Here is a 17,496-nt window from a genome sequence, read left to right as displayed (position 1 = left end):
ATCTCAGACATATCTTTCATCTCTAGAATTCAGTCTGGGTCTTGTTAATATCTCTTCTCTGTCTTTCTCCGTGCTCATGTTTTCCTTTACCTTTTTGAACATACGGAGTATAATAGCTGCATTCAGTGTCCTTGTCTAATAATTATCATCTGTGTCATTGCTGGATCTGTTTCTATCGATTTTTTCTCCTCATTATGGATCATGTTTTCCTTTTTCTTGCATGCCTTTTTGATTGGGTGCCAGGCATTGTAAATTGTATGTTGTTGGGTACTTTTTTTTTTTTTTTTTAATTCCTTTAAATATTTTTGACCTGGGAAGCCCTAAGCTAACATTTTTTAATGTTACCTGTTCCGGTCACTGGGCTAGGTGTTATTGAATTTAATCCCTATCACGACCTATGGATGGGTACTATTATTTCCCCCATTTTACAGAAGAGAAAGCTGAGACTAGGAGAGTGATTTACCCAAGGCTGAGTTATGTGTCCCACAGAATTCATGTTGAAGTCCTAATCCCCAGTACCTCAGAATGTGTCTGCATTTGGAGATAGGGTCTATAAAGAGGTAGTGAGGGCTTCCCTGGTGGCGCAGTGGTTGAGAGTCCGCCTGCCGATGCAGGGGACACGGGTTCGTGCCCTGGTCCGGGAAGATCCCACATGCCGCGGAGCGGCTGGGCCCGTGAGCCATGGCCGCTGAGCCTGTGCATCCGGAGCCTGTGCTCCGCAATGGGAGAGGCCACAACAGTGAGAGGCCCGCGTACATAAAAAAAAAAAAAAAAAAAAGAGGTAGTGAAGTTAAAATGAGGTTATTAGGGTGGGCCCTAACCCACGATGACTGGTGCTCTTATAAGAGGAATTTAGGCCACAGATATGCAGAGAGGGAAGACCATGTGAAGACACAGGGAGATGGTGGTCATCTGCAAGCCAAGGGGAGAGACCTCAGAAGAAACCAACCCTACCAACACTTTGATCTTGGACTTCTAGCTTCCAGAATCTTAAGAAAATAAATTTCTATTGTTTCAGCCACCCAGTCTATTGTACTTTGTTCGGGCAGCCCTCATGAACTCACAGGATCAGCACAGCTAGTGAGTCCTGAGCTTTGGGATCTGTACTGGCTGCCTGCCTGCAGAGCCCACCACTGCTGAACTGACCACTGCTGCTGAAAGGGTTCTCTCAACTACAGGCTGCCTGTCAGCTTCCTGAGAGGGGGAACAATCTGTTTCTTCCTCTGTCTCCTGCTGTGGACAAAAGACCACGCTCGTTAGCAGGTACAAGTTCTTTTGTTTATTCAGCTGCACAGCTAGGGGAACTTTCTGCTATCAGTGAATTCCAAAATGCACATGTGAGCAGGGCACTCATACATAGAAACACGAACAGATTATGATTGGACCAGTATGGCACCTTTAAATCCCAGGAGCCCCTCTTGGATACAGAACTAGTTCCTGTAATACAACCAAACTAAGTATACAGAACCTCTGCTGTTGGAATAGCTTCTTTTGCACTAACGAAGTCAGAAGAGATGGCCTCAGGTCAACATTTTGCCTACAAAATATTCTGGTTTCAGCTCTTTTCAGTGATGAATACAGGGTGCTGCAGTTAAAATGATGGCTATTTCTGGAGTGACCACCACCAAGACCAGAGCTCCAATCCATACCCTTGACGTCTTGACCACATCATCTGCCTCCCAGATCCTGCTCTGCCCTTTCAGGGACCAGGACTCTCCTTCGCCAGTCAGTCCGCAGCACCAGGCTGCAGAAGTGGGGAGATGTTCCATGGGGTGGAGCACGCTCATGGTCTTCCCAAATTTGTTCTCTCCTTCAGTTTTAATTGGGCAAATTGTCACCCTGCTAGAGGTGTTTTCCAGCCTCCCTGGTAGGTAGATGTGGCTGTGTAGTTGAATCTTCACCAAAGGATTGGGTCCCCTTCTGCGACACCTGATGAAAAGGAAATTGCCAGTCCTTGAGACCATTACTTCACTCTTCCTGGGAAATGGAATGTGGATACGGTAAGGATCCAGCATCAACCATGCAGACAAACACATCCTAATCCAGGGGACAGAGGAGCAAGGTGGGTCCCTGACGTACCTGGTGAAATTAAACTGAGCTGTCCCTTAGACCAGGGCTTGAAAAAAATTTCCTGTAAGGGGCCAGAAGTAAATATTTTAGGCTTTGTGAGCCACAGTCTGTCACTTAACTCTTCTTTCCTGCTTTTTACACTTAAAAAAATGCAAAAACCATTCTTAGCTTGTGGGCTTTAAAAAAACAGGCCGCAAGATGGATTTGGCCTGTGGGCTGTTTGCTGACCACCTGCTCATGTCTGGACATTTACGTGAGAGAGAAATAAAACTTGTATCTCAGAGTCAGGGAAGGCCTCTCTCAAGAGGTGACACTTAAGTGGAGATCTAGACAAAGTAAAATGTGACTTATGTAACTATCTGGGAGGAGAGCATGGAGTTAGGGAATGGAGAATGAGGACAGAGGTCCTGAGGTGGAAAGGAGTTTATAACACGGGCCAGTTAGCAAGTAATCACCTCCTCACTCCAAGTCTGCCGTCCCCTGCCGTACTCTATGAGACTGGAGCTGGAACTGTCGACATCTCCCCTTTGCCAGCTGGCACAGTGTCAGGCTTTGCCAGTAAAGGGCACTGGAGGGACAAAGCAAAGAGGAAGGGGCTTGTCCTTCTGGTAGTTTTCCTTCTTGTCCTTACAGTGCAGCACCCGTCCTCTGGTGAGTTTGCGGGCACCTCGACCAGTGGCTTCCTGCTCTGACCTGCAGCGCCTTGATGAACTTCACCAGCCAGTGTCAATATTTAACAACTAGTTAAAAAAGAAAAGCCCTGATTTGTAGCATTCCTGATTTCCACGGCATGAATACTCTCACCATGACCAATTTCAGTGCAGGCTGGCGAAAAGAAGTGCAGAACTGGCTGTTGCAAGCCTGTACAGACCAGCTCGCACATACCCCTGGGGCAGCCACACCTGTCCAGTCAGGCCTGAATTTCACCTGTCCAGTCTTGGGCTGGGGGTGCGGGGGAGGGTTGGCTCTCCTAGGTCTGCTTCTTCCTCTGATGCTCTCCCTCAGTCCTAGAGGTAGTAGCTGTTCCCCATGCTGCTATTCCTATATTAAGATCTCGTTACCTCCTTTAACAGATAATCCCCCTTTACTAGCTAGCACTTCTTTGTATTAAACGTTTCCTGCTCAAAGAACAAGTGTGGTTTGTCTCATGCCTGGACACTTGTAGATGTGACCCTGTCCCAAGAGGCAGCTCAGTATGGGGCCAAGGAAGGGCCAGGACCAAAGGCCCATTCACAATAATACTAATATAGGATGGCCACTGCCTGCAGAGCTGCTCTGTGCCAGGCCCAGAACCCTAATGAAGTCGGCATCTTGGCTGTTACTCGCAGCCAAAGGCATGCTAGTTGATACAGTCATCTCAAACAGAGGGCATGAGGCGATGAGCTGAAGGTGGGACTAGGTAAACATTTTTTCCTAAATCAAGAAAGACACAGGAAAAATCTTAAGGTGCTTATAACTTTTATGGAATATAGTCCTAAAACTGATCAGACAAAAGTACAATTCTGTCTGGAGACTTTCTCACCCACAGTCCATTGGGAAGGCTCTTTTCTGGCATGAACTCTCTGATGTCTGATAAGCTCAGAACTCCATCTGTAGGCCTTCCCACATTCTTTACATAGGAAAGGTTTCTCTCCACTGTGGATTCTCAGATGCTGACTTAGATATGAGCTTTGACTGAAGGCCTTCCCACACTCATTACACTCGTAGGGCTTCTCCCCTGAATGAACCCTCTGATGTTGAACAAGGTGAGCACTCCACCTGAAGGACTTCCCACACACATGACATTCGTAGGGTTTCTCTCCTGTATGAATTCTCTGATGCTGAATGAGGTTTGAGCTCTGGTTGAAAGTTTTCCCACAGTCACTGCACTTATAGGGTTTCTCTCCAGAATGGATTCTCTGGTGGATTATAAGGTGTGAGTTATAAATGAAGGCTTTACCACATTCACTGCATTCATGGTCTTTCTTCCCTGTGGGAGTTGTCTTAAGGGTGACGACCATCTGCCTGAAGCTTTTCCCCTGAGCGGGGGACTTCTTCAGCCTTTCCCCTTTGAGATTTCTCTGCTGCTGCTCTAAAGGGGCCTCAACTTCAGAGGCAGCTTCAAATGTAGAGATGCTGGTGGTGAGTTTTTCTCTGAGCACCTGTGATTCCACGTCAGTAATGGGTGGTTCTGGCAACGACCCTTTGTCCTTGGGCTCTGCATCATCTTCTGCAACAACTGATGGAAAATGTAAATATACCTGTTCTGGATGTATGGAGAAATGACACTTGGATTAGGATTTCTGGCATGAAAATAAAAGCTTAAAAAATATTCAATATACACACACGACAAAATTCAGAAGGAAAGTCATTTAAATATGAACACTGGTCATCTGTTGGTGATGGGATTGTGTAGGGGAGAAGGTTTCTCCTTTTTTCTCCCCCCTCCCCCTTATCTGTTTTTTCTAAATTTTCCTTAATGGAACACTGCAAAAATGTTATTTGAAAAATAAATTTCAAGGCAGGACCTTCTTTTTTAGGATTTACTCTTAAAAAATATGAGCAAAAATAATATTTTCAAGAAACTAGGGAGTGATGATGTGTGGGAAGGGAAAAATGAGAATCACAGGTTGAGGGAAAAGGGACGTTCCTAAACGCGCAAAGACCCTGCTCCTCCTGACTCCGTGACCTTCACCTCTTCCCCGTCATTCCCTGCCCCACAAATCTCTAGCCACAGAAAAGGATCCCCAAGCAGCTGGCTCCTTTACTGAAGGGACGACTGCCTTCTTGGTGCTTTCTGCCTTTCCCTTTGACCTGCTCCTTAAAAAACGAAGAGAAGAGTGCTTTGCATTTTGGTTTTTAAAACATCTCTAACGCTTTTTGTCTTTTAATTGTAATGCTTTCTGTAGTCTAAAGAGGACAAAAAGCAATTGCTATAAGGTAATGCAAGACTTTAAAAATACATTTTTTTTCAGGTTAAATGCTTGTGGTTAAAGAAATCTGAAACATGCTTGCTGAAAAAAAAAGTCAAACAGTAGTTAGCTTTGAAGAGAGACTTACAAAACAGAAGTAAAGGAGACAAGGAGAACTCTGCAAGAAAGGCAGGGAAGTGCTGGGAAATAAAAACATACTTATGGAGCAGACACTAAGATTAATCTCCATTTCTAGTTTTTCCCATTTTGTTGCCAACAAGAATTTGAATTTTCATGGGCTTTTGTCTGATGGTGGTGGGGTTGTGGTGTAAAATGAAGTATTTAAATAGAGTCTTCTTGATTAGCAAAATATTCATGTCACGTTCCCGATGGTTCATGAGGTTATACAGCACTCAGCAAGGCCAGTGTGTGGTCCTGAGGCTCTCCCTCTAGAGTTTGCCGTAGGAAGGAGGAGAGGATGTTTGTGGGGATGAAGGCAGGCCGGAAAGGAAGCTTTTGTGGTGAATCTGAAGGGCAGAAGTGTAGATGGAAGAGAGTATCAAATAGGGCTTTTAGGTGGGGGGTAGGTGGTAGATAAAGGTGATGACAGGCTGTGTCTCACGCGGAGTGTGTTATGGCTTAAAAAGTATGTTTTGGGAGTCATGAGAAAGTTGAAATAGATTTCCAGGCTGGCCTGTAGCCCAGGGCAGTGGAGATGATGAGGCAGGAAGTGAATGAAGTATTTTCTGGTCCTGTTTTAGGGCACTCTAAAGCCCGGAGATGCTGGTGAGGCTTTACAGCCAGGTTATGATTGAAATTTAATCCTTACAGCTACTACATGAGGTAGGTTATCGTTATTCCTAATTTTGTGAGTGATGAAACAGGCTACGTCTCTCACCTAAGAGGTAAGAATAGTAAGGGCAAGATGAGGATAGCCAACTCTTGACCACCTCCTCTGTGCCCTTTATACACTCTCCTCCTCCTCTCCCTCCCCACAGAATCCTGCTCCTCACCACGCTCTGGGAAAGGCTGGGTCTCCTTAGGCTGGAGCTGGATGCTTGGTTTCTCCTGGGCTGCTCCCACAGGCTCCTTCTCCTCCCACGGCTCTTCCTGTGCAGGTCCGTGTACCGGGCCTGGGACCTGGAGGTGATCAGGCACCACTCGGTTTCTGTGGAGCCAAAGCTTCCAAGGAGACTTTGGAGAGCCTCCTCAGAGTCAGCACAGGGGCAGGAAGAGGAGCTAGAGTCTTATTCAGGACTTGAGGGCAGAAAAAACACACAGAAACACACACTCACTGCTCTGCCTGGCCTCAAAGAGTTTTGAACTTGGCAACTCCCCCTACTGCTGCCCCTCTGTCCAGCCTGAAGGTCATTGATCTGGCTCCCACAACAGATCGTATGTTCCCCTTCCCACCTGCAGTCCTGGTTCATCAAGTCCTTTCTCTAAATCCTCCAGCACAGTCACAGCCTCCTCTCCACTCTCAGGGTGATGTCCCCGCACCCAGGACTGGAGCTTCTCCGGTAGGATGGTCAGGAATTGTTCCAGCACCAGCAACTCCAGGATCTGCTCCTTGGTGTGCCTCTCGGGCCTTAGCCACTCACAGCAGAGCACCCTTAGTCGGCTCAGGGCCTCCCGGGGACCAGGAGTCTCCTGGTAGCAGAGCTGCCTGAAGCGTTGGCGGAAGATCTCCTGACTGGGAGAGCGGTTCCCATGTAGCCTGGTCTCACACTCCCAAGACTGTTCCTCTTCCTTTGGCTCCATCATCATAATCTTCTCTTGACCCTGTGTATCCTGAAGGGCCAGAGTTTCAGCTGCTGTTAGTGATCCAGCCATCCTAGCCTGGACTGGCTCTGTAGAAGGCCCATACTAGCAGGAGTCTTTCAGGGGCACCCTGTAACAAGTAGAAATCATTCTTTTTTTTTTTTTTTTTTTGCTGTACGTGGGCCTCTCACTGTTGTGGCCTCTCCCGTTGCGGAGCACAGGCGCCGGACGCGCAGGCTCAGCGGCCATGGCTCACGGGCCCAGCCGCTCCGCGACATGTGGGATCTTCCCGGATCAGGGCAGGAACCGGCGTCCCCTGCATCGACAGGCGGACTCTCAACCACTGCGCCACCAGGGAAGCCCCATTCTTTTTTTTTTTTTAATTCATTAACACACACTCAGAATCTACCAAGAGCCAAACCCTGTACTATACCCTTTAATACTTTTTTCTCCATTCCTCTCCAGATTCTTATTCCAAGTAAGAGTCATTGCCTTTGAGATACTTACAATCTGGTAGACAGATATGTAAAAAGTTTGCTACACTAGATAATACAACTAGATAAATGCTATAGCAGGAGAAAACAGCAGGAAAAAAAAAAAGTGTTCCGGGATCCCACTGGAAGAAACAAGTCTTAAGCAAAACCCAAGTTTCCAGAGCTCAGAGCTGAGAAACGTTTCAGTGCAAGGTGACTGACTCTCAGAGGTATTGAAGAGGCAGCCTCCTCCCAGATGGCCTCTCCACTCTTTCTCAAGTTTCTGTAGTGGCCACAACAAAAGAAAAATTTAAAATTCCAATGAGGCAATCTTATTCAAACGCCCAGGATCTGTAGTAGGGTCCTGAGATGCGGCTGCTATGGGCAAGACGTGGTCTCGGGTAAGGTGTCCAGCGTCAGGAAAATCTAAAGGGAAGGAGGTGGGACGCACCCAGAGGCCATTAAAGGCACACAAACAGGGGCGCTGGCCGAGGACAAAGGAAGCACGGAAGACGAGCGCAGAAGGCTGTTTCTCGGGGTGATGTTCCGGCGGCGCCGGCCCGCAGCTGAACTCCTGCGCACGGCACTGGGCAGGGGACCGCCCGATCGCCTGGGGAGGGGGCTGTCCTCCATACCAGTTACAATTCCCCCACCCTTCACTTTAACCCCTGGGATCTCCAGAGAAGAGAAGAGGCGCACCGGGCCAGCCACCGCCCTCCACAACACGTGACGTAATCCGTGCAACCGGGCGCGGGAACCGTGGGGACCCAGACACCGTTCCGCGCGGTCTGGCCTCGGCTCCTCACAGGGTTGCCTGCGGGGTGTGCTCACTGCAGAAACCGCCGCTGCCTTCCGGGACTGGCCATAGCAGCGCGGGCCAAAGAGCGACACCCGGGGCGCCGCCGCTAAGACTCACCTCGCAGGTCCCGGAGCTCCCATCTGACCACTTCTGCGTAGCGCGCTTCCAGCCCACCCGCGGGGGCAGGTGTGCGCCTGCGCACCCGCGGCCGCGACCTCTCCGGTCGCGGAGGGCTCTGGGAATCGCAGTCCTTGGACACGGGAGCGGGGCCGGCGTGAGCGGGCCTTTTGGCTTAATGGCTGAAGGGCCTCGCTTTTCTGTTCAGTTGTAGGCCCAGGGGCCGTCCAAGCCGATTTAAACGGCAGGGAAATTCCAGCCTGTGCGTGGCCTCTTTGCAGCCTTTCCTCCTCTACGTTCTGTTTTCTCGTTACATCTTCCCAGACCTGATTAAAGGGTCACAGCCGAGGAGGAAGTTACCCCCAGGGAGAAAATATTCCCAACCACCGGCCTATGCGTGTCCGTTAGTAAATAAAAAACAATCCCTGCGGAGGAGTAAAAAGAAATGTAAGGTTGCAGTTTACTGGGGTAGGGGAAAAAGGACTTGTTGATAGAGGAAATCACTGCCATCTTCTTTTCCAATAATGAGAGAAATATGCGTCTGATGATGAGTTCTAGGGGAGGTAACCATTATGAGAATGGAAAAGTACAGTAGAACGTCCAAATTAACAAGGGAAAAAATAGGATGCACTAGAACTTGAGCAAACTAGTAAAAATCAGAAAGAAAAGAATCCAACTGGATCAAAAGAGGAAATCAAAAGCGAAATTACAAACTCTTGAATTCTGCAGGGGGGATCAAGAAAGCTTGAGATAAGAATTTGGACAATTCATTAGCTGTTTAGGGACAGGCAATAAACAGAACACTTCGTGGTAAAATCTATAGGACCTAGCAACAGCCATGCTTGAAAATGTATAACCTTAACTACCTCACTTGTTAATGAAAATAGATATAAAACAATTTAAGTCACCTTAAGAAACTTTTTTTTTTAAGCTGAATTTTCTTTTTTTTTAATTAATTAATTTATTTTTGACTGTGTTGGGTCTTTGTTGCTGCTCCCGGGCTTTTTCTAGTTGCAGCGAGCGGGGGCTACTCTTCGTTGCAGTGCATGGGCTTCTTATTGTGGTGGCTTCTCTTGTTGCAGAGCACGGGCTCTAGGTGCGCGGGCTTCAGTAGTTGTGTCTTACGGGCTCTAGAGTGCAGGCTCAGTAGTTGTGGCGCACGGGCTTAGTTCCTCCGCGGCCAGTGGGATCTTCCCGGACCAGGGCTCCAACCCGTGTCCCCTGCATTGGCAGGCGGATTCTTAACCACTGTGCCACCAGGGAAGTCCCAAGAAACTTTAAAATCATAGTAAAATAAACCCAAAGAAGCAAAGAAGAGTGAATCAGTAAAAATAAAAACTAATTAATGGGGACTTCCCTGGTGGCACAGTGGCTAAGACTCCGCGCTCCCAATGCAGGGGGACTAGATCCCACATGCCGCAACTAAGAGTTCACAGGCTGCAACTAAAAAAAAGATCCCCCATGCTGCAACTAAGACCCAGTGCAGCCAAATAAATAAGTAAATAAATACTTTAAAAAAAACATGGAAAAATTAAAAAGAAGAGATAAATTCAAATGCTAATTTCTTTGAAATGAGCAATAAAGCCGATAAACTTGTTTAGAGCCTTATTAAGAAAAAGAAAAATTAACCAGAATGGGAATGAGAAATAGAACATAACCATAAAACCAGAAGAGATGAAAAGAATTAGAGACCATTTCATTAGGGTAGGACTTTAGGGTAGGATATTGGAAAACCTAGATGAAATGGATGATCTTCTGGCAAAATACAAATTACCAAAATTGTGTGCACCAGCCAAATGTATATAAAACAACCCTGACTGGGGGTGGCAGGGGGTGGCAAGGGGTGGGTAAGAAGGCCCCAAGAAAGTGCTAGAGAGCAATTACATTTAGATGTAACATGAAGCACCACTTTCTGGCAAACAACTGAGTTTTAAATGGGAATCATTAAAATACTTAACTAGAGGGAATTCCCTGGAGGTCCAGTGGTTAGAACTCTGGCACTTTCACTTCCGGGCCCGGGTTGGATCTCTAGTCAGGGAACTAAGATCCCACAAGCTGCGTGGCACAGCCAAAACAACAAAAACACTCAACTAGAAACCAGTCACCAAGTTTAATTTGAAATAAATGGATACTTTGACCAAGCAAGCAAAATATAATTTAACCTGAATTTTTTTCTGCAGTGACTAGTTTATGGTTACATCTGGAATGGAAAGAAAAGAAAGGAAATTACACATACTGTGCTCCTGTGATGACTATAGTTTTCAACAACTGCCACAAAACTAGAAAATTATAAACTTGGACATTCATTCAAACATTTATTGAACAAAAATATATATGTAAATCTAGGTCTGGGTTGGAGGAGAGGGGATACAAAAACGTAGTTTCCTGCTTTCAAAAAGCTAAATGTGGGGCTTCCCTGGTGGCGCAGCGGTTGCGAGTCCGCCTGCCGATGCAGGGGACGCGGGTTCGTGCCCTGGTCTGGGAAGATCCCACATGCCGCGGAGCGGCTGGGCCCGTGAGCCATGGCCGCTGAGCCTGTGCGTCCGGAGCCTGTGCTCCTCAACGGGAGAGGCCACAACAGTGAGAGGCCCGCGTACCGCAAAAAAAAAAAAAAAAAAGCTAAATGTGTAGGGAGTGTGAAGAAAAAAGAACATGCATAAAAGATTTACAATGTAATTATGGCTTGCTGTAAGCTGTGAGACTGGAGAAACAAAGGACTTTGGTTTGTTCATTCAAACAAGTCATGCTTCAGTGTTTGAATTTTTCTTACAATGAATGTAAAAAAAAAAAAAAAAAGCGACAAGGCATTTTCCTTTAAAGAATTGAGTGTGTGCCAGAACCTGTCAGACACATTGTCTGTGTTTAAAGAAAAAGTTAGTTTAAGCGGTGGGGACTCTGAATGCCGCAGGGGATCAGGAGAGCCTGAGATAAGAGTCAGGACAATGCATTAGCTGTTTAGGGACAGTAATTAGACCAGACCTCAAACTAAATGCCAAGCCAAGAACTTTTACTTTAGGTAATGGGCAGCCACTGGCTACTTTCTGAATGTGAGTTTGCATGTCTGTGTGTGAGATAATAAAAGCAGTATTTCAAGAAAATCAAATAGTGGTGTGTATGATGGATTAAAAAGGTGAACAGTTCTGAGGCAAGTAGAACAGCAATGGAAGACCAAGGCTCAGAGAAGCCAAGTTCACTTTCACTCTCAGGATCTCAAGGTGCTGCCAGATCTGATCCAGATTCTTTATGCTAAGAGGAAAGAAAGCACATGGGGGTACAGTCTCCTTGATCACACATCCAAAAAATGGTCATGGATACCCTTCAGAGGTAATGAGGAAAAATCATTTTACCCAAGATTCTAATAAAACTCCAGAGACAGAGAAACCAGTCCTTCCAAACTCGTCCCCAGCTGTTCAAGGCCCTCTTCACCATAGGCTTAACTCATGCCCAACCATACAAGACATGGGCATAGTGTCACATGACTGACCAGAATTTTAGGTCTTCTAATCTCATAAACATCAGAGGTAGGGAGAAATTTCCTCCAAATCTTTATTTCATGAGAGATTCAGAAGCTGAAAGGAGAAATTATTTGTACTCTAGCTGCAGCCAAAGGACATCAACATATTTACCTGCTCTATTTTCAACATCCTCAACTGCTACATTCAAACCCATCCTGCTTCAGGGAAGAAATGGTTTGGAGGAAAGGAGCCAGCTCAAGAGGAGATTTAGTGACCAATGTCACTGGTGTGCTTGGTAAAGACAGATTTGATAGTGTGTTGGGAGAGAGACCTCAATGGGTTGAGGAAGAGAGTTAAGAATTGGAGACAATGTGGGAATCCCCTGGTGGTCCAGTGGTTAGGACTCTGTGCTTTCACTGCGGTTTTGATCCCTGGTTGGGGAACTAAGATCCTGCAAAAACTGGCTACAAAGGGAGATGATATAGGGAAAAAATGGGTTGGGGTTGAATTTTGTTTGGTTTTTAGGATGCAAGATACTTGAACATATTTGTACACAGCTGGGAAGGGGCAGTGGAGAAGAGAGGTGAAGATACAGGAAGGAGTTGGGATAATGGGATGCGGTGAGGTCCCAGAGGGAGTGGGATAGAAGGCACAGACAGAAAGGTGACCCCCTAGATATGAGAAAAGGCAGTTCTATTAAGAAGGGAGCAAAGTTGGGTACAGTATATGAGAGATGTGTGAGGGAAAGGAATGGAAGCAGAAAGTTGAAAATGTTTCTGTGCAAAGGTCTCTACTTTCTTTGTGAAGAGATTGCATGCTAAGAAGGGCGGTGGGTGGGTGGTTAGATGTGCAAAGAGAGGGGGAGGTGTTAAGTGGTATGACAGACAATGGGAGAGAGTGCCGACTAGAATTGTATTAGTGTTGAGTGTCCAAAGGCCTATGTCTCCCTAGGTTTGTGATTGTCTTCCTCAACCCAGGTGCAGGCACAGGGAAGGACAATTAGGACTGTCCATGGTAGTTTTCTTTTGGCCAGGTACACGTGACTGAAGAATGAGGCAAAAAGGATATTGGTAAAAGAGTGGCTGAAGTGTTGGACAGAGGTATCTAGTAGGAAAGGGTAAAAACCAGGGAGGGACAATGGATAGAAAGGTCACTGGACTGGAGACCCGATGAGTTATAAGAACACAAAAATTAAACCATACAACAGTGCCTTGACTCCTTTGAAATAGTTCAGATGGTCGAAAGAGACTTTCCAACTCACTACAATTTGCCTTTTATGATATGGCATGTAATTTGCTCCCTTCCATCTTTCTTTCTTCCTTCCCTTCCCTTTCCTTTCTTCCTTTCCTTCTTTCTTTCTTTCTCTCTCTCTCTCCCTCCCCCTTCCTTCCTTCTTTCTTTCTTTGATATCTTTGTCTGGTTTTGGTATCAGGGTTTTGTTAACTCTTCTCTAAACGTTTGATAGAATTTGCCTATGAAGCCATCTGGTCCTGGACTTTTGTTTGTTGCCTTCTACCATGTGAAAAAGTTGAGACCTCCTTATTTTCTCTGATTATTACTGTCTCAAAACCAGTTAAGCCACCTACAGGAATTAAAGTTCACTATCATATTTGCAAGATACTTATTGATTTGACTTCTTAATACTTTCAGCTTAACGCTAGCCTCTCCAAGAAAAATCTTAATTCAACTCTATAGTGCTATATAACTTTTCTCAGATTCACTGCTAACTTTATTATTCCAAGATACAGCATCCTACAGAAGGACAAATACTGCATGATTCCACTTATACGAAGTACCTAAAATAGTCAAAGTCACAGAAGCAAAGCGTAGGATAGTGGTTGCCAGGGGTTGGGGGGAGGGAGAAATAGGGAGTTGCTATTTGGCAGGTGCAGTTTCAGTTATGGAAGATAAGTAAGTTCTAGGGGTCTGCTGTTCAACACTGTGCCTATAGTTAAAAGACTGTGTCATACACTTAAAAAATTGTTAAGAGCGTTAATCTCATGTTGAGTGTTCTTACCACAAAAAAAAATAAATAAATAAAAGAAGAAAAAAGATACAGCATCCTTGAAAATTTGTATAAATCCCCCCCACCCCCACTTTCCCCAATCCTTACCATTTACTTACACTAAGCCAAGCCCCTTCTGACTTCAAGTAGGATCAGGAAATGCAGAATCATGTAATTTTCCAGAAGGCTTTAGCCTGGGAGAATATGTTGTCTCCTTTCCTTCAAAATGCCTTAGATAAACACTGCCCATAGGAACTACTGATAAAAACATCTATCATTTGTTGTATACTATGTGTCTAGAACTTTGCTAAATGCTTAACAAAACTGTCTCATTTAATCTTCACGATAGCCCAAGGGAGATATTGTTATCTTGATTTTACATATGAGAAAACCAAGGCTCAGAAACATAAAAAAAAAATTGCCTAAGATTACATAGATTAAAAGTGACAGAACCTGGATTTCAGTATGTCAGATTCCAAAATGCCATTATACTTTAAAATCCTACAGAAGAGATTTCATCACAACTTCTACCCTTATATGAAAGAAGGTAACTGTCCTATGATTTACTAGTCACTTTCTTTTCCTAATTAAACTAGCTGCTTCTGTATCTGGTTTTACTAGGAATGGAAGAACAAGCTCAAACTCCCTAATCTACTCTATTTATTGACATTTATTCTAATGAGAAAACATCAGGACCATTTTCAGACTTTTGGATTAGACTCTGTCCCAGGAAGAGCCATTCATTCTAGAGTTCAGGATATCACACCTATCTTATATTCCCTTGGTACAGTTCATATTATGGATAAAAAGATGGGAAAAGTTATTAGATTCCTGGTGCTGCTGAAGAAGACACACAAGGACACAATTTTGTGATGATGTAGGTGCTTTACAAGCAAGTTCTTCCATTTGCAAGATTTCCCTGTGGTGTGGAACCTCTGATGATAAAGTAAGGAGTGAAAATGTAATTAAAGGCTTACCCCATCAAGGTCTTTGTGGAAAGTGTTTAGGAAGGACAAATCTGCACACAGCCTGAGGCTGAACACTCTAAACTGAATCAGATGAAAATTGCTCTTAAGAAGCTTAGAATTTTCCAAGTATTATAGTTACGATGGCTAACGGTAGACACAACAGTATTTAAAAACAAATATATATATATATATATATATATATATATAGACATTTTATCATTACTGTCTTCCTAGGATTCTGTGTGGTGTCTCTGATGCTAAGACCTGAGCTCTGACTGAAAGTTTCTCCATACTCATTACATTCATGAACTTTCTCTCCGGTGTGAATTTTCTGATGCCTAACAAGGTCTGAGCTCCATCTGAAGGCTTTTCCACATTCATTACATTCATAGGGCTTTTCTCCACTATGAATCCTGTGATGTCGAATAAGGTCTGAGCTCTAATTAAAAGTCTTGCAACATTCATTGCATTCATAGGGTTTCTTTCCACTGTGAATTCTTTGATGCTGAATAAGTTGAGAACTCCCCCTAAAGGCTTTCCCACATTCACTGCATTTATAAGGCCTCTCACCAGTATGGAGTCTCTGATGTTCTATAAGGACTGAGTTCCTGCTGAAGGCCTTTCCACATTCACTGCATTCAAAAGGTTTTTCTCCAGTGTGAATTGTTTGATATCTAATAAGATCTGAGCTGCCTAGGAAGGTTTTTCCACATTCATTATATTCATAAGATTTCTTTTCCTTGTGAATTCTCTCCTGTCCATTAAGTTCTGAATCTGAACTGAAAGCTTTCTCATATTCAAGTTTTTCTCCAATATGAAGTCTCTGATGTTTAAGAGAAACTGTGCACCCACAGAAGGCTTTCCCACATTCAGGGCATTTGTAGGGTTTCTCTCCACTATGGATTCTTTGATGCTGAATAAGAAGGGAACTCTGCCGGAGGGCTTTTTCACATTCGCTGCATTCATAGGGTTTCTCCCCAGTATGAATTCTCTGGTGGTTAACAAGATGGGAGCTCTGACTGAATGCTTTCCCACAGTCATTACATTCATAGGGTTTCTCTCCACTGTGAATGCTGTGATGGATAATAAGATCTGAGCTTTGATTGAAGGCCTTCCCACATTCATTACATACATATGGCTTCCCTCCACTATGAATTCTCTGGTGCAGGATAAGGTTTGAGCTTCCCCTGAAAGCTCTTCCACACTGATTACATTCATAGGGATTCTCCTTGGTATGAATTTGTGGATGTCACATGAGATTGGAGCTCAGCTAAAATCTTTGCCTCAGTCACCACCAACATAAGGCTTCCTTCCCGTGTGAATTCTCTGACGTATAACCAAGTTAGAGCTCCTGGTGTAGACCTTTCCGCATTCGTTGCACTAACAGCTTCTCTTTACGGTATGGATTTTCTGATGCTGAGTAAGTCCTGACATCTGTTTGAAGCTCTGGCCACATGCCTTGCACCTATAGGTTCTTTCCTCTGTTGAAACTCTCTGATGTGCAACGGTTGGGGTCAGATCACAAATTCTCAGTTTCTTATCAATGTCAAGCTTTCCTTTCTTAAGGGTAATGCTCACTTGGCTGAACCCCTTTTCCTCAAAAGAAGAGTGTAGCAGTCCAGCCTCTGCTGAGTTTACCTGTTGCCTCTCCAAGCTGTTCTCACTTTCCCTGGGTCCTAAGAATTTAGATCCACGGGGTATTTGTACTGGGTGTCCTGATCCTGTTTCTTCAGAAATTTCCTGCTTTAGCTTCCATTCCTCCTTCTCAGTTTTCTTTTCATTATCTGAAACATAAGTTAAAAGTATAAATGCTGTGATGGATAATCAGATCTGAGCTTTGATTTAAGGCCTTTCCCACATTCATTACATATATGTGGCTTCCCTCCACTATGCTAGGAGAAAAGAAATTCTTATAAGGGGAAACAAATGTTCAAAGTAAAACATTTCTATGATTGGGTTAAGCTTCTAGATTCTCAAAAATGGTGTTATAATCTGGGAAAGAGAAAGCCTTCTAAACCTAACTTTGGCCTCTATGGTCTATAAAAGCAGTTCCCAAACTCGGCTGATTGTCAGAAACACACGGGAGAGCTACTGAATCAGACTTTGAGTCCACATCATTCTCTCGGCAAACTGTCTTTTTCCTTTAGTACCTTAGCTCCTGGATCTTAAAATTTCCTTTATGCAAAAGACCAGCCCTGTATTAACTAGATTTCTTTAGTTCCACTTCCAAAATCTTAGAAAAGAGAATCAGTTATCCCAGTTTAGGTCAAGTGTTGACTTTGACTGTAATCGGTGGTGGTAGGGGCTAGGGGGTATCACACAGGATAAACTTGGTTGCTGGGAGCTCACCTCTGGAGGTGAGAAGGGCAGTTAGGTGGATCATGGTGAGCAACCTTGATACTTCAAGAGTTGTTTATGACATATTTTTGCCTGAGAGGTGAGACCCTTAGTTACAGTTTCATCTTCTTGGCCATTTAGTGGATATACCCAATAAATAGGGAGAAGAATGGCAAGTAGTTTTATCTCAACTGTCAACCATGAAGGACTGAAAAGTAATTGCCTCAAAGCACCACTTTAAATGCAGAGGCTGTCTCTGGGCCCAGTAAGAACACAGCACTGTGCCGGATTACATAAGTCTGTGGGGAAGTATAGAGAGTAGTGGAGGTAAAGGAAGGATGGGTGGGCTTCCTATCCCTTCAAAGGAGCAAAGTAAAGATGCCAATAGAACTTGGAAGAGATTACTCTTTAATAATAAACCAGCAAGTATCAACATATAATGGCTGAAATTATCCACATGCAGAAATAACTCAAAGAGGTAAGGAAATCCTGGAATTCCTAAGTCCAATCACAGTTACCAGGACCTGGTTTCAGAGGAGCACTGGATGGAGTATGATTATAATAATCAAGACAGGGGAACTTAATCAATTGTCTTAAACCTGACATGAAGAAACACTAGG

The 17,496-nt window shown here is 44.6% G+C and overlaps 2 protein-coding genes across 3 annotated transcripts; both read right to left on the bottom strand.

Moving 5' to 3' along the window:
- Positions 1–3,511: 3,511 nt before the first annotated feature.
- ZNF232 (zinc finger protein 232) lies at positions 3,512–8,509 on the bottom strand. Of its 2 annotated transcripts, none has more exons than XM_012531967.3 (4): positions 8,112–8,509; positions 6,375–6,852; positions 5,975–6,101; positions 3,512–4,315 (listed from the first exon to the last, which is right to left on the bottom strand). In XM_012531967.3, exons 2-4 carry the CDS (start codon positions 6,792–6,794, stop codon positions 3,555–3,557), a joined length of 1,308 nt encoding a protein of 435 aa, XP_012387421.1. In that variant the 5' UTR covers positions 6,795–6,852; positions 8,112–8,509; the 3' UTR covers positions 3,512–3,554. The 2 variants fall into 2 exon arrangements, with proteins under 2 accessions (XP_012387421.1, XP_033279014.1); XM_033423123.2 differs by lacking the exon at positions 8,112–8,509 and adding an exon at positions 7,895–8,092.
- Positions 8,510–10,798: 2,289 nt separating this feature from the next.
- LOC101282550 (zinc finger protein 594) lies at positions 10,799–15,782 on the bottom strand (the record flags this gene model as incomplete). The annotated part of the gene is made up of 1 exon (XM_033422613.1): positions 10,799–15,782. A coding segment is annotated over one exon (804 nt), but the record flags the coding sequence as incomplete, so codon positions are not given.
- Between the last annotated feature and the right edge of the window lie 1,714 nt (positions 15,783–17,496).

This window comes from Orcinus orca, chromosome 19 (genome assembly GCF_937001465.1).
Source record: "Orcinus orca chromosome 19, mOrcOrc1.1, whole genome shotgun sequence".
Taxonomy (NCBI): domain Eukaryota; kingdom Metazoa; phylum Chordata; class Mammalia; order Artiodactyla; family Delphinidae; genus Orcinus; species Orcinus orca.
The sequence above is the reverse complement of the archived record's forward strand: the minus strand, read 5'-3'. Positions and strand labels throughout refer to the sequence as shown.